Genomic DNA, 15325 nt, shown 5'->3' on the forward strand with positions numbered 1-15325 from the left:
AATACGAAATGTGAACCCAAATTTACCTTAATAAAATATAGTGGATGACATTACTGTCTGTTTTAACAGTCAACAAAATGTGTTAATTATACCTATTATATAAAGGAAGCTCCAATGGTTATCATGTGGATGTGCTGGATTTTTAAAGTCTTTCTTTTCTCTCTTTCTTTCTGTTTCTCTTCATTCAAACTGTAACACACTACGATGGAGTTTATACTTCAGAATCAACAGAGCTCTAAATGGCCAGATTCTGTGTCCTGTAATCCATCGAGCTTCGCTATCTGCACTCTCATCTGCCACTCCTGTCCCTTTCATTTCTTGCTATTGCGCATTTCACGCCTCTACTTCAAAATAGGTGATAGATCATTGCTAATCTGTGTATTGCTAATTGTATCATCATAATGCAGCCTAATGTTATTTGAGGAGTCCATATCCTTATCCATTTTCCCTAGGTGTTAGACTTGCAGAGACACCCCTGAAATACATGTGGCAGGAACTATTCTCTATCACCTATGAGCAAGTTAATCAAATTACACTAATTGAACATATCCAGGTGGCTATAAACAAGTGACAGCCTATTCTGACCCTGACTGAACACAGATTATTGATAACTATTTCAGCTCTGCCTATAGGTCAGACTGAGGAGGTCAGTCAGTGCCCTGACTCGAGCTCTCTACACCTCCTCTCTCACCCCGGTCCGATGAGCTGACTGTGAAGTGAGAGATTTCACTCCTTAATCTCATACAAGCATATGACAACAACAGCATTCACTTGCCCACAGTCCTTTCATTTCAGTTCATTTCGACCCTTTTATTTAAAAATGAGTAGACACTACAACAAACATGCTATCTCAACGGCTTATGTAATGTTATCCCTCAGCAGCTGTGCTCCTCCTGGCATTCTGGCACTGCCAGGCCTATACGCACAATACAGCAAAGGCCAGTCTGCTTTGTATAATGATTTGTATGATAATTGACTGAGCTACTTGCTATCAGAGGTGGGATGTCCCTCTCTATCTCCAGAATCTCTTGAAGACCCACATCGTACGTGAGTAACTCTTCTCCGAACACCTCTAACAACTTTAACGAGTATTACACACTTAGCATGCATTTCTTCTGTCTAGTGTCTCTCATACTGTACATATCATCATTTTCTTCTCAAGTCTTTTTTTAACACAATTGCCTTAGTTATCTTTTCATTTCTGTCAAGTGCATTACTATATACCGTATAGGTTTATGATATCCTATTTCACTATAGCTTGAATGTTGTTCCTCACTTGTATGTCACTTTATGAAGGCGTCAGCTAAATCAGTAAATCCAAATAAAAACATAACCTTGTGATTGACCCACAAGCACACTCCCCTCTCAAACATTATTATTATTTTAGATGACCCTGGGTGACCCTGACGAAGACCCCCTCACAAACACACTGACCTCATTTGGGAAGGTGTAGGGGGTGGCACCCTCCCTCCCCTCACACATCCACAAACACCCTGCAGTCCCTCCTCATCCCTGGAGAGGTGCCAACGAAGGCTTGCCCCGACAAGCCAGTGCAGAAAATAGTGTTTCGATAAATTTATGCTAAACAAATCAATGATTGATATAGATAGACTCTAAAGTAGCGTTATGTAGCTTCATAGTAATGTGAGATATGCTGCCTCAGAGGTCAAAAGGTGCTCCTCTCTCTGCCTGGGCGCACACACACACACACACACACACACACACACACACTGTCTCTCCAAAAGCATTTTTAGAGGTTGTTTGGATTGAGGAGCATGACATGTATTAGTTTGGAAATGTCTAATTAATACATTAAAATTTGTTCGTTTTGTGTGTGTGTGTGTGTGTGTGTGTGTGTGTGTGTGTGTGTGTGTGTGTGTGTGATTGCAGTGGTTTATTTGCAAAACGTGTGTAGCATCTTGTGAATCCGCCCACGGCCTTTGTTAATATTTGGATGTAGTGTCGGTATTTGCCAGTAAAAAACACACTCTCTCTCTCTCTCTCTGTGTGTTTGTGTTCGTGCATGTGCATGTATGTTTTGAAGATCCCTGCTGTCATGTAAACAAAACAATTTTACAGTGTTATACTCATGACATGCTCAGATGGTTCTTATCTTAGCAGACCTAGATGTACCACTTTCCATAATCATTGATATGAATAGAGATTTTAGGTTAGGCATTTTTCTTTACAAAGTTCCAACATGACAGCTTTCTACGCTCTACATGAGTTTTTGACTGTGTCCATGTCACAGGATAGTTACAATATAGTAAACACACTTTGATTTGCATTGCATCTCTGAATACCATTCACATTCAACCAAAAATAAAAGGCAGTTTACAGTGAAAGGAAACAAAAAATTCAAGAATTTGAAAGTCAATGTGCTATGACCGACTACATGTTCATTATGGATAAAAAAAAATAAAAGTATTTTTACAGAATGACTTTTGACATAGCAGCTATGCTTTGGTAGTTTGTATATCTAGAAAAAAACGTTTTGCATTTTGAATTGTGTTTGTTTGTTTGTGTTCTTCGCGTACACGTGTCGTGTGTGTGTGTGTGTGTGTGTGTGTGTGTGTGTGTGTGTGTGTGTGTGTGTGTGTGTGTGTGTGTGTGTGTGTCTGTGTGTACATGTGTGTTCACCTGTGTACTTTTGTGCTTTTGAATTAATGTGTTTATACCTGCTTGTTTGTGTATGTGTGTGTGTGTGTGTGTGTGTGTGTGTGTGTGTGTGTGTGTGTTTGTGTAAATCCTCTGCTCGAGATGGGCAATTGGGTGTGGTCTCCAACATCATCCGTTACAATTTTATCAGCATAACCACAGACACAGGCTCAACCATCTTCTTTATAAAAGTTGAAAGTATACAAATACATCATAAACTCACTGGCCACTTTATTATGTACACCTCGCTAGTACCATGTTTAACTCCCTTTTGCCTTCAGAAGCGCCTTAATTGTTGATATGGATTTTAGTCCAAATTGACATGATAGTATCACACAGTTGCTGCGGATTTGTCTGCTACACATCCATGATGTGAATATCCCTCTCCATCATACCCAAGGGTCAAAGGTGCTCTATTGGATTGGGATCTTGTGACAATGAAGGTCATTCGATAACAGTGAACTCATTGTTATGTTCAACAAAACAGTTTGAGTTTATTTTTGTGCATATCCCTCCATGAGATAGCCTACTTGAGTCCTAGGATACTAAACTAAATGAGATCCTTTGGTCTTCAAAAGTGTCTCTCGAGTGTTCCCTTTTACAGACATGTTGACAGCTCCAATAGCCATTCAAGTCAGCTCCTGTAATGTTTTAGCAGCAGAGGTCAATCATTGAATGTTGAAAACCCTTCCACCATTTCATTTCAATGTCTAATCCTATTATTGACCTTGTAGTCTATAACAGTTTAGCAAGCATACTTTTGTATTTTTTTTGTATCTCTGTGGAAATGCAGTCTAGTTTGAGTTGCTGTCGCCTTTCTATCAGCTTGCGCCAGTCTGGCTATTATTTTCTGACCTCTGGCATCAACAAGGCATTTTTTTGTAAACAGAACTGTCACTCACTGGATATTTTCTCTTTTTCAGACTAAAAACCCTTGAGATGATTGCACATTGGCTGATTTGGGACGGGTGTCAAAAAGCTGCCTCGGGAGAGGGGAGGGCTAAGGACTGAGGCTCCTGGAGTGTGTTTGCTGGGGTGTTAGGGGGCGGGTGAATTAGCGCAGAGGTGTGAGGTGGACTGAGGTGAGGTTGATTTGGGGCCTGAGTGCTGCTCATTAGTCATTTTAACCAGAGGTAATGTAGAGGAGAACATGCCGGTCCATACGCCTAGTCATTTTTACTGTAACTAACACACTAGTTGATTTCTTGACAAATTACATGAAAACAACAGGAGATGGATTGTAACATAACATAACTGTACCGCAACCACCTGTATAGTATCAATGCAAATATAGGTAATGTGTGTGTGTGTGCGTGTGTGTGTGTGTGTGTGTTTGCTTGCCTAAGTGCTCTCCGGCTCTGCTCCCACCCATATTTGAAAGCCCTCATACAGGCATATGCTATCACACGACCGCTGCGCTCCTCAGCCGAGCGACGTCTAGCTCTTCCACCAGCACGCTCAGGCCAATCCAAACTTTTCTCATCAGTCGTCCCTCGTTGGTGGAACGCACTACCTGTTCCTACTAGAGTAGGGACATCCCTAGCCATCTTCAAAAAATGTCTGAACATCTCCTCTCATAGCATTACTACAGACAATTGCACTCATTGATGCACTTATTACACTCATTGATGCACTTATTGTGTTTTTTAATTTGTTGCTAGAATTGCTCTTAAAAGCTTAAATGTTTTACCATGTTGTAAGTAGCTTTTGGTTAAAAAGCGTCAACCAAATGTAATGTAATGTAATATAATGGTGTGTGTGTGTGTGGCGGGGGGGGGGGGTAGAGAGAGAGAGAGTGAGTGAATGTGTGTGAGGGGGGGCAACTGAGAAGAGGTGTTGGAGTGTGCCTGTTGTGTAATGGTGACACCCCACTCCTCCCCTCCTCCTTCTGACTGATGGTGTGAGTAGAGTTGAAAAGGTGAAGACTGCTCAGTTAGGAGGCACCGTGCCCTATAAACCTACAGAAAGGTCACAGAAAAATAATAAACTGTACACACTGTATATCAAGTCTTTCATTTAGAAACATTTAGAAAAAATATTAATTTCAACTGCATTCACATAATTGTCCAGATGATGGCACTGTTTGAGCATACTGTATTCACTACTCAGGATTGATGCTTTGGTTGGAGCCTGGAGTTCTCATTCTCTGAGCAACTGTCTGTAACACAATTCTTAACACTGCTACATACAAATAGAGGATAGAGGATTAATGCAATGTGTATGATTACTGCCTTCCTTCACAAACAAAAGGACACATGGGACATTTAAACATTAAATTCATAAGCATTTAAGACATGATGTCTGAAATGTATTGTGAGCCTCTATTGAAATCAGGAGATAAGTATACTTCCATGATTTTTGACATTCCATAAGTTCCGTGTATGTCAACACCCAAAAACCCAAAATCTGTTTTGACAGTAATCAACTCATTTTTGCAACACCAGCTATCAAAAGCAAAACACTGAATGGAGAGGCTTCTTACAGGTGTTAATATGGGTTTCCACTATCTTATCTCTAATCTGGTCATTTCTAATTAAAACAGATTAATAGCAGGAGTGATAGCCAGCATTACTGCAGGTGTAGTTCTCAATAGCCTTCGGACATTGGTCAGCTAGAGACAGATAGCAACATACTGTATTTATGGTAGGAGGCTTTCTCATATGTGAATCCTCGGTAACACTTTATTTTAAGACACACATATTCACCATTCATTAGCTGCTTACTAACATGTATATTAGTAGCATACTAGCCATTTGTTAGTCATTGTAAGTCACTAATTACTACCTTATTCTGCAAGACCTTCTTCTACCCTTACTAGAGTAAGAATTTCCCGTGCTGTGTAAGCTCCTAATTACCCCTTATTCATAGTTTTTAAATAAGTTGTTGCATATGAATCATGACCTAAATAGCCTTCGGACATTGGTGCTAGAGACAGATAGCAACATAGTTATGGTAGGAGGTCTTCTCATATGTGAATCCTCTGTATGGACGCGGGCGGTGAATGTCCAGACAAGTCCGGCCCCTCAGCTCAGCTCAGCTTGGTGTGAGTGCCAGCCGAGGTGTGAGGGTGGGTGGCTGCCCCACACCTCCCCGAAATTAGCCCAGAGGTGTAGCAACACACACGTTAGCTGATTCTGCACTACCTCTGTTCACTCCCATCAAACACCCTTGGCACGAGTTCCACTTTTGACCTTAAGTGTACACAGGCATACACACACTCATACGCACACATACAGACACAAACTCACACACACACACACACACACACACACACACACACACACACACACACACACACACACACACACACACACACACACACACACACACACACACACACACATACACACACACACACACACACACACACACACACAAACAAAAGCGTTCACAAGCTGGTATTCCCTTGTCTCCCATTTATGTACTCACCAGGCCTGACACTGCTTACTGTAATATCAGAAATCACAAAAGAGTGGGTGCAGTCTAGTCTGGCTGTAAGTGTTTCATTTTGCAAAGAATCTAGGAGCTATGCAAATTGAGTGTGGCGTTTGGATACCTGTGCTTAAATTTTGTTAAAAAGAACTCGGTTTGAAAAATTGTGTGTAAGCAATTGGAAAAAACTGTAACCTCATATCTGAAGAAATTTAGCAAAATCAATGTATAAGCCGCGGCTAATAGTCGGGAAATTACGGTATATCTTGCTACTCTCCCCGTCCCCACTTTATACCTAGGGAGCGGCAGGAGTTTGGACAACGTTGAGTTAAGAAAATTCCCATTTGCTTACTTTGAGGATGTGAGAGACTGTAATGAGAGTCTGTCAAATGTGGCACAGTTTGAAAATGTAAAAAAAAACATGACATGAGAGAATTTTAGGAGGTTAATTTTAGAATGTGTATTTGTCAATGATTGAGTCTTGTTTGTGAAGACTGTCAGTGGAGTTCTCTCAGATTACTGAGGGGCGGGATCTGACTAAAGCTCTAGCTTAAAAACCTAACTGCAACACTTGAAAAACATTGAGAAAGCTTCTCATTGAGCCTTAAAGGTGATGATTCATGGGGTAACTTTGAGCAACGTTGCTGGGAAAGCACATAATAGGTAACCAGTTCCATTTATTGTGACTGGATGATCATGACAATTTGCCTACTGATGATCAAAGTTCCCCAGAAAATACATTGTTGCCCTATATCTATGGGAACAAGCCAGAACCTCAATATGTCCAGCTACATTGCTCTAAAAGTTGCTCCATGTATCATCAGCTTATGAAGCGTCTGCTAAAGTACTCTAAGACACATTGGCCCATTCTCAACCTCTCTCCTCAATCCTCAATGCTCGGTCCTCAAGGCTCGTTCATACTGATCTATAACTAGCACTGGATAGACTATCCCATTGTTGCTGCCTCATCATTTTTTATCTAGATCAGTGGGAACGAGGGCCGAGGAAGGAAGGGAGGATATATAAAAAGACGAATGAGAGGCACCCATTGAGGCATTGTGCCGAAAAGGTGTCTGCAAGGTGTACATTTGCACTGCTGATTTCAATCTGCTTTGTGATACTCTGTCTTCTTGGTGCTATTTGCATAGCACCTAAACTGAGGTGAGGCTGTGAATTCATTCACTCATCCTCTCCTGGCAATTCATTGGTTGCTCATGTAGAGGTGGGATCTCACGAAAGCTCTAGCTTAAAAACCTAACTGTAATACTTTTGAAATACATTGTGAAAGCCTCTCATAGAGCCTTAAGAAGTGTCTGCTAAGATACAAGACGAGGCGGGGAATCAGAGTGCTGAAATTGAAAAGGTAAGTTTTTACAGCTCATTTCAATCTGTTTTGTGATACTCTGTCTTTCTGGTGCTTGCTGCAGGGCACCTTAAAAGTAGTGAGGCTGTGGGTTCATATAATTTGAAATGAGGAAGGAACAATAGGTGGATGGAGGAATGAAGGAGAGATAGATACAAGAAATGAAATGTCCTGCTCACTCACACAAAGACATCAATTACTGATGATGCGCCACTGAAACCTCCTATACTCTGTTGGGTTGTGGTCGGAACTGCCAATCTGCAGTAAACAAGGCCGATTTTATTTCTGTTTATATTAGCACTATCTCGAGACCTCTTGGCTCTTACTAAGCTGGATCAAACCGGAAAATTATGCCACCCCAGCTGTGCTTTCCACCAACTGGGCACATAGGCCTACTTTCCCATATCTCCTGCCAGGACTTGGGGGTGGGATGGGCCTGCTAATTTCCAACATCTAGAAATATACTACAATGATACCGTCAAACAAATACAGTATGACTCCTTTGAATACCATGCCATCATTGTAACAACTCCAGTCAAAATATATGTGATTGTCATACACTCTCCTCCATCCTTGAGAATGACTGTCCCATGCTTGCCCTTGGTGTCATGAACATCCACCTAAAATAATCCAAACTCTGTGGACTTCTTGTTCGTGTACTACGGGGTCCACACGCCTCCAACTCCCAAAGCAGGCAGAGAACTTGATCTCAATCTCGCTCGAAACGGTGACACAGTTACTACCCTCTCTACTCTAACCACTGTTTCATACAGTTCAACGTGTGCCTCACGGAACGCTCAATGGTGTTTTTTGCCCCCAATGGCACCTTCCAGGCAGCACAGCCTAAAAGGCACTACCTTTACCCTATTCCTAACCTTAACCACCTCAACCCTCATCCTACCCCTAAACTGAGGGAGTAGTGCCTTGAAGGCAGCGCTGCCTAGAAGGCACCATTGAGGGCAAATAATACCAAAGACCCTCACGGAACAGCCCTCTTTTCGTCCATATATGGGCTCATCTCGAAGCAGCCTCTCTCCTGTCCAATTCTCCTCTTTAGTAACCTCTGCTCTTCCACCTTCTAGCACATTCTCCTCTCTTGAGGCTAATGATGCCACTGGGTCTCTCTGCTCTACAATAAGCTCCTGTATGAATAGCCCTGTGCCCTCTATCCACCAGACCTGCTTCCATGGTTGAATGATACCCTCTGAACTCTGCGTAGCTGGCCTCTGAACTGCTGTGAGGAAATAGCACAAAACGAATATACAACCTCTCAAGCTATACCGGTCACCACTGTCCTCCTTCTCATTCAGCATCAAAGGGTAAACCCAGCCCGATCTGCCGTCGATTGCTTTTTACATTGGATTTTGCTCTGCAGCTTAACTTGCACATAAATCTCTCCTGCTTCCATTCCAAATTTGCGGCGACCAATCACAAACTGGCTTATCCACCTGAAAAAAAAAAAATATTCAAAAACAAATTCTAAAAAATCATGGAAAACTTACTTTGGAAAAGGGACATTTCTCTCTGTGTTGCACAGGTGGCACGTTGCCAGTTGGTGTCATGAGGTCAGTTGGGGATAAGTATAAAGGATTGATAGGGAAAAAAGTCCCTAAAAATCCCCAAAAAGTTGGATGAAAAAGTCAAGCTTTGAAGGCTGCCTTATGAGGGAAGGTAGTCTCCATCTTGTACTGTTGTTTTAGTTTTGAATGTTAAATGTTTAATGTTTAACATTAAACTAAATTTGCTGCAATTTATATACTAAACTGACTATATCCTCAACTGTCTCGCCAGAAATTGTTAGTGATTCATTGAGCTCAATCGCAGCTCCACTATTCAAAATTGCTATCTTCATCTTTCATCTTTCATATCATGGGATGGTATCGCTTGGTTGTGTTATCTACAAACTCCCTCCTCAAAGTTCAATAACTAGTTTAGTCAATTTATATTTCACTAAAGATAGTGCACCATCACATACATTCAGAAATGTTATATCGTCATTTCAAAAGCTAAATTGAGCTTGACCTATAATTTCTGACCACTAGCATTTCCAGGAGAGGGCACTCTACACAACAGGTTCAACAAACCTGTTTGACCTCATTTGTACAGTCTAATGTCCACTTCAGTGCCCAAAAATATAACACATGTGTTCATGAACACATTGATGTGAAAGTCTTCTGACAATTTGTGTAAGTGATTTTGTTAATTTACTTTTCTGTCTAGGCATGTCGATAGTGACAGCGTAGTGAGAGTGAGGGCTTCAGGTCCCACAGGTCTGACACCACAGTGCCAGGCTTTGTCCATTTGTGGTAAATCATAGCCTGAATGATGCCAGTCTGAGAAAAAAAAATGAGGCCTGGATTATGCCATAATCTCATTACATTGTTGGTGGCATGTGAGTGGAGATTAGCTGCATTTACAGGCAAGTGGATCAGGACCACTGCACCTCTAGTTGCTAATTAGTGCACACCCCGTTGGAACGTAACACACACACACACACACACACACACACGCACAGAGAGAGAGAGAGAGAGAGAGCAGGGATACAGGCACACAAACAAGCACATTCACATAATCTAACACTTGTACTTTCGGAAATTGTTTTTTGCTATAGGTTTGGGTATTTCTCTTTTGAATATTCAACATAACCACTTTGGATTGGAGACAACTACAGTAAGTGTGTGTGTGTATACGTGTGAGTGTGTGTGTGTGTTTGTGTGTGTGTGTGTGTGTGTGTGTGTATACAAGTGTATATGTGGTTCATGCTATCATGGAGTAGGCAGTTATATTGTTTTTGTTTCCTTTATTAAATATGTTTTTTGTAGTGTATAAGGTCGATAAGCAAAGACTAACCTGCCTAAAATTCATCTATAGAAAACTAGCATAATCTTAATCAAGGAATTCCAAGGAATGTCCCCATCTAAGCCACTTGTAGAAGCACAAACTCACACAGCAAAATAGTCCATTCGTTATGTAGCTTTCTGTGCTTTATACAATTGAAATGTGTTTTGTGTTGACTGAGGAGGACTACAAAAAAAAAAAACTTTTAAAGACATAACAAGGCTGTTGTACTGTAGTTATGCATCCTTGCTCACCCTGCCACCCATAGCCACCTTTATAAAGACACAGTGCATTTATTTCCACAGGGGGACAGCCGAGAGAAGATTTTTGGGGAAAACTGTTTATTTTGGCAAAATTGGCTCCCAGATTTGCTGGCCTTGTTTTGAGGCACACATATCAAAGGTCTGTTTCTTTTGGGAATTTGATGTGTGAATGTTTAACTTGCTGACCATGGCCTCTGTGTGTCACCATTGAGGATAGGGAAAAAGGCTCTCGGTTCTAGAGTGACTAAGTTCAGAGGCAGACGGAGGGAAATAAACAGACAGAGAGACGGAAAGAGAGCAGATGGGAGATGATGAACGCACAAGGGTGAGACAATGATTAAGAAGCAACGCATCTCAGAAAACTCAATCAAGTCAATTGCCAAGTGAACTCACTGGAAATTATGATGCTGTACTGAATGCCATTCTGAGACATATCTTGGAAGTGCATATCTTGTTCCATAATATCTTGGAAGAGTTGGCTAACTCATAACCATTGGGGTAAGTTTCAGAAGATCTTCCCCACTTTTTCTTTGATGTTTACAGTGACTCAAAGAGGATACAAAGTGATCCGATAAAGAATTTCCCCAAAAACAGCTCAGAAGGCATTTAAGATGGCTGTCGCTGCCATAGAACTGTTGGGCTTTTTCCTGGGCCTTGTGGGCATGATTGGCACTCTAACGGCCACGGTGCTGCCCTACTGGGAGATCTCCTCGCACATCGGCGCCAACATCGTCACGGCCGTGTACAACATGAAGGGCCTGTGGATGGAGTGCGTGTACCAGAGCACCGGCGCCTTCCAGTGCGAGACCTACAACACCATCCTGGGCCTGAGCACCAACCTGCAGGCGGCGCGCGCCATGATGGTCATCTCCGTGCTCTTCTCCGCGCTGGCCTGCGCCGTGTCCACCCTGGGCATGCAGTGCACCGTGTGCATGGACGGCTCGGCGGCCAAGGCGCGGGTGGCCGGGGCCGGCGGCTGCCTGTTCCTGACCGCGGGGCTCCTGGCGCTGATCCCGGTGTCGTGGAAGACCCACGAGGTGGTGCAGACCTTCTACACGCTGCACCTGCCCGACAGCCTCAAGTACGAGCTGGGCGACTGCCTGTACGTGGGCATCGCGTCCTCGCTGATGTCCATGCTGGGCGGCGGGCTGCTCAGCGTCTCCTGCTGCGACGAGATGGACGGGCCCGGGGGCATGAGGGGCATGCGCAGGCCCGGGGGTGGGTACCCGTACCCGCACGGCGTCGGGATGGGCACAGGCGGCGGCGGGGTCGCCCGCGGGGGCGGCTCCATGCCGCTGCGGAGTCAGCCCGCCGCTGCCACCAAGGGCAACACGCTCAGCCACAACAGCACCAGCAGCCATTCCACCCACGCCCCCATGCAGGGCTCCCGTAAGTCACCGCGCCAACAGACGGCCCCTGGCTATGATGTTACTGGGTATGTGTGAAACTGAGGATCTCAGCTAGCGTTCAAAAAGGAAAAAATGAAAGAACAAAAATTGTGCCAATGGACTGGATTTTTTTTGTTGTTGTTGTTTGGACTGGCACTACTGCTGGTAAAAAAAAGGACTTACTGTACTGGAGGGAATGTGACTGTAATGCCTTCACCGATGGCTGCCTTTGAAACAAAGCACAGAGGAGAGGAAATCTCTGTGCTCAGACAGTCCTGTGGCTAATACACTGCACTATAACTGCAGAGAGACATGGACCGAACATTCAGCTCACATAACAACACTTGGCAGCAATGCTAAACATGGCCAAAATTCTTGTAAAAGAGGTACAGATCAACGTTTTTACAATTGAACTCAGCTTATCCATATACCTTTCTAAATTGAGAGTGTAAACCACTAAAAGATTGTCCAGAGCTGTTCAGCTGGGCACAGTAAACAGTGTCATGAGCATCCATTTTTCTTACATTTGTTATCGTTTACAATGTTGAGTGTGTGGTCATCATTAATAATAATATGTGTAGTCAGACTTTATAATCTTGAATCATATCACATGTATCCCAAACATAGTAGTTAAGAATAAAGAGATTGTGGGGTAATCAGCATTTATTTTACACTTCCAGCTACAACACTAGCCCTTCTTCCATATGTCCACATGTGTACTTGGCACAAGCTAGTCCTGTCCCTGCAGGTCAGATGCTTTATCATGTACAGGCTCTCTTTGGAATTAGGTCACCTGCAGTCCAACTAAAAAGGACTCTGTCCTTGATTAGTATTTGTGTACTTGAGATGCTCCAAACTTTGAATATTGATGATTTGTCATTTCTCCATATTTATGCAGACCGATGAAAGCATGCATTTTGAAAAGTAAATCAATTGTGAGTTGTGGCTGCATTCATTTTACCTGTTCCAAAACTGTCAGATCACATCCAGGTGTTTATAAATATGAAAACATATCATATCATATTTAATAACAAACAAGATTATGATCACAACTATTGAATGTTTCATCCAACTCAAAGCAGCTTCTGCTTCCACCAGTAACAGATGTTCAAATGTGAGTAAATGAAACATAATGTAAAGATAATGCATACCTAATAATTACCTAAGAACTGGAGGAGAAGGATATCCTCTCTTAATGTTTCTATTGTAACTGCTTTGTAATGTGTATAGTATGTCTATCATTAGAACATTGATTACTGAAAGTACTGCATATCAGGTAAAAGTGTCACATGCGCTCACATCAGAAAACTGGAGCGAAGAGAAACAAATGGGAATGGCAAGCACTTGTTTGGACATAGATCGATAGTTTCACTCTATGCTGAGTTGATACTGTATACTGGCTTGTTGAGCATGGGGACACGTGGACCTGTGTGTTAGGGGTTGTGTTTGTCTCACAGCCATGCCAAATATTAGCTGAAGTGGAGTTCTCACATTGAGGTCACCGCAGCACAAGGTCTGGCTGAGACAGCGAGAGGCAGAGAGAGAGAGGAGATGAAGTGGGAATAACATTTATTGCTCATTTATCCAAATGCTGTCCAGATAGCTTTTCTTTTTACACATTAACCAAGTGCTGTAGTTGAATGACTCAACCCTTTGCTTGTGGGAACAATAAAACTGTTTGGTTAGAGGTCTTTCTGAACGATGGGAACTAGGCATCTGTGATGTAGTGATTGAGGAGTTATAGCCTTGCCGGGATAGGACAGTTGGGTGCTAGTGTGTATACTTTTGTACACATACACGTGCACACACTTGCACACAGAGTACCCCCCCCCCCCCCCCCCACACACACACAGACAGACCTCTTATTGATCCTTTTGAAGAGTTCCCTTTCAAGTGACATTTAGGTGAAACAGCTCAGCGGTTTCCCATGATCTTTAACTGAAATAAACTTCCTTTTTAATATCCATCAACTGACAACTATGAAGAGTTATCTGTACACACATTTGAAGTGCATACATTATTGTATTATCTATAAAAATATATAACTGAAGAGTGCACATTTAATAATAATAATAATTTAATTAATACATTATAGTATGCAGAGGCATCCCACTACTATGACCTTAACCCAAACACTACTTAAAGCCTCGAGAATCTTCAAAAACAATAAAGAGCCAATAGCACACAGTCCCTATGAAATGTAATAGGACAGAATAAAGGCTCACAGTATAAAGGCAAAGGACGTCAATACTCTCTGATATGCCACATTCAGAGGATCACTCCTGCAGTGCAGAGGAAAAGCCATAGGCTAACAGCAGGCCTGGCACATTGGACCACAGGGTCTATCTTCAACTTTCAAGATCATCACTTACCTCAGTGAGGTCCAGTGACAGTCTCTCTTTTTGTCATTTAGCACCCATTTTAAAATGTTTTAGTAACAAAGCAAACTCACCAGTTGACACAGCCAACACCACAAGGGTAGATAATCTACGAATTTCAGATTTATACACTGGAAAAGTGTTCAACTCCTTGTGCTACAGATAGCGGATTTGCTTCAGTGGCCAATCAACAGCCAAGTGTTTTTTTACCATCAAAACCCCATCATCAACAGAGCTGCTTTCTAGAACATTTCACTGGGCTAATCAAGCAGGCACCCTCCCCGTTTCATCCAATTAGACCCACGACACGTCCAGAATGCTCAGCAATGTCCTAGCCCTCCGCCACACCAGTGATGAGCTCTACCAATTAAATACCAACACATTTTTCGTAATTCGTCTTCATTGTGGCTGTTTATGATCCAATCGGCAACTATCCAGCCTATACCCCCCAAAACAAGCTTGATGCAGGCACCAACAACTAATCTTACCACTCCATAAACACAGCGGCATGATTTCACACATTCAAATTACAACATAATCCCAAGTAGTCTATGAGTCTATAGCTTTTGACTTGCCTTTTCAGCATCCATAGACAATTGTTAACCAGAAAAAAAGAAAAAAACATTATTAATTATGAATTATAGCTTTTTTTTGCAAGAGTTATACAGCTATGGTAAGCCTCTAAGGGGGTATGATGTCGACTTTGTGTCTAAGTTGAAGTGACACAATTACGAAAACATACAATATAAGAACACTTGATTCTCAAAAACCTTTAATCCAGTCTTTGAGGGACTGGTTCTTCCACAATATCTGATTGTCTGATCATGCCAGAACAGCATTAAGGGTGCTATAATTGGCCATTTCATTCCCCAGTCTATTTATAGGGTTATAAATGTGGGCGTGTGAAGAATTACATTTGTTGACAGTCCAAAGTCACATGTAAACTTGAATAAAATACTTTGTTCCTCTATTCTATAGTACCTTAAACATTTTTTTTTTTCAAAA

General features: G+C 42.2%; 1 protein-coding gene across 1 annotated transcript; it reads left to right on the plus strand.

Moving 5' to 3' along the window:
• The first annotated feature begins 10691 nt into the window (after window positions 1-10691).
• cldn2 (claudin 2) lies at window positions 10692-13641 on the plus strand. The gene is made up of 2 exons (XM_062536493.1): window positions 10692-11052; window positions 11149-13641. The coding sequence occupies exon 2, from the start codon at window positions 11166-11168 to the stop codon at window positions 11997-11999; it is 834 nt and encodes a 277-aa protein (XP_062392477.1). The 5' UTR covers window positions 10692-11052; window positions 11149-11165; the 3' UTR covers window positions 12000-13641.
• Window positions 13642-15325: the final 1684 nt, after the last annotated feature.

Source organism: Sardina pilchardus, chromosome 5 (assembly GCF_963854185.1).
Source record: "Sardina pilchardus chromosome 5, fSarPil1.1, whole genome shotgun sequence".
In the NCBI taxonomy this organism is placed as follows: Eukaryota; Metazoa; Chordata; class Actinopteri; order Clupeiformes; family Clupeidae; genus Sardina; species Sardina pilchardus.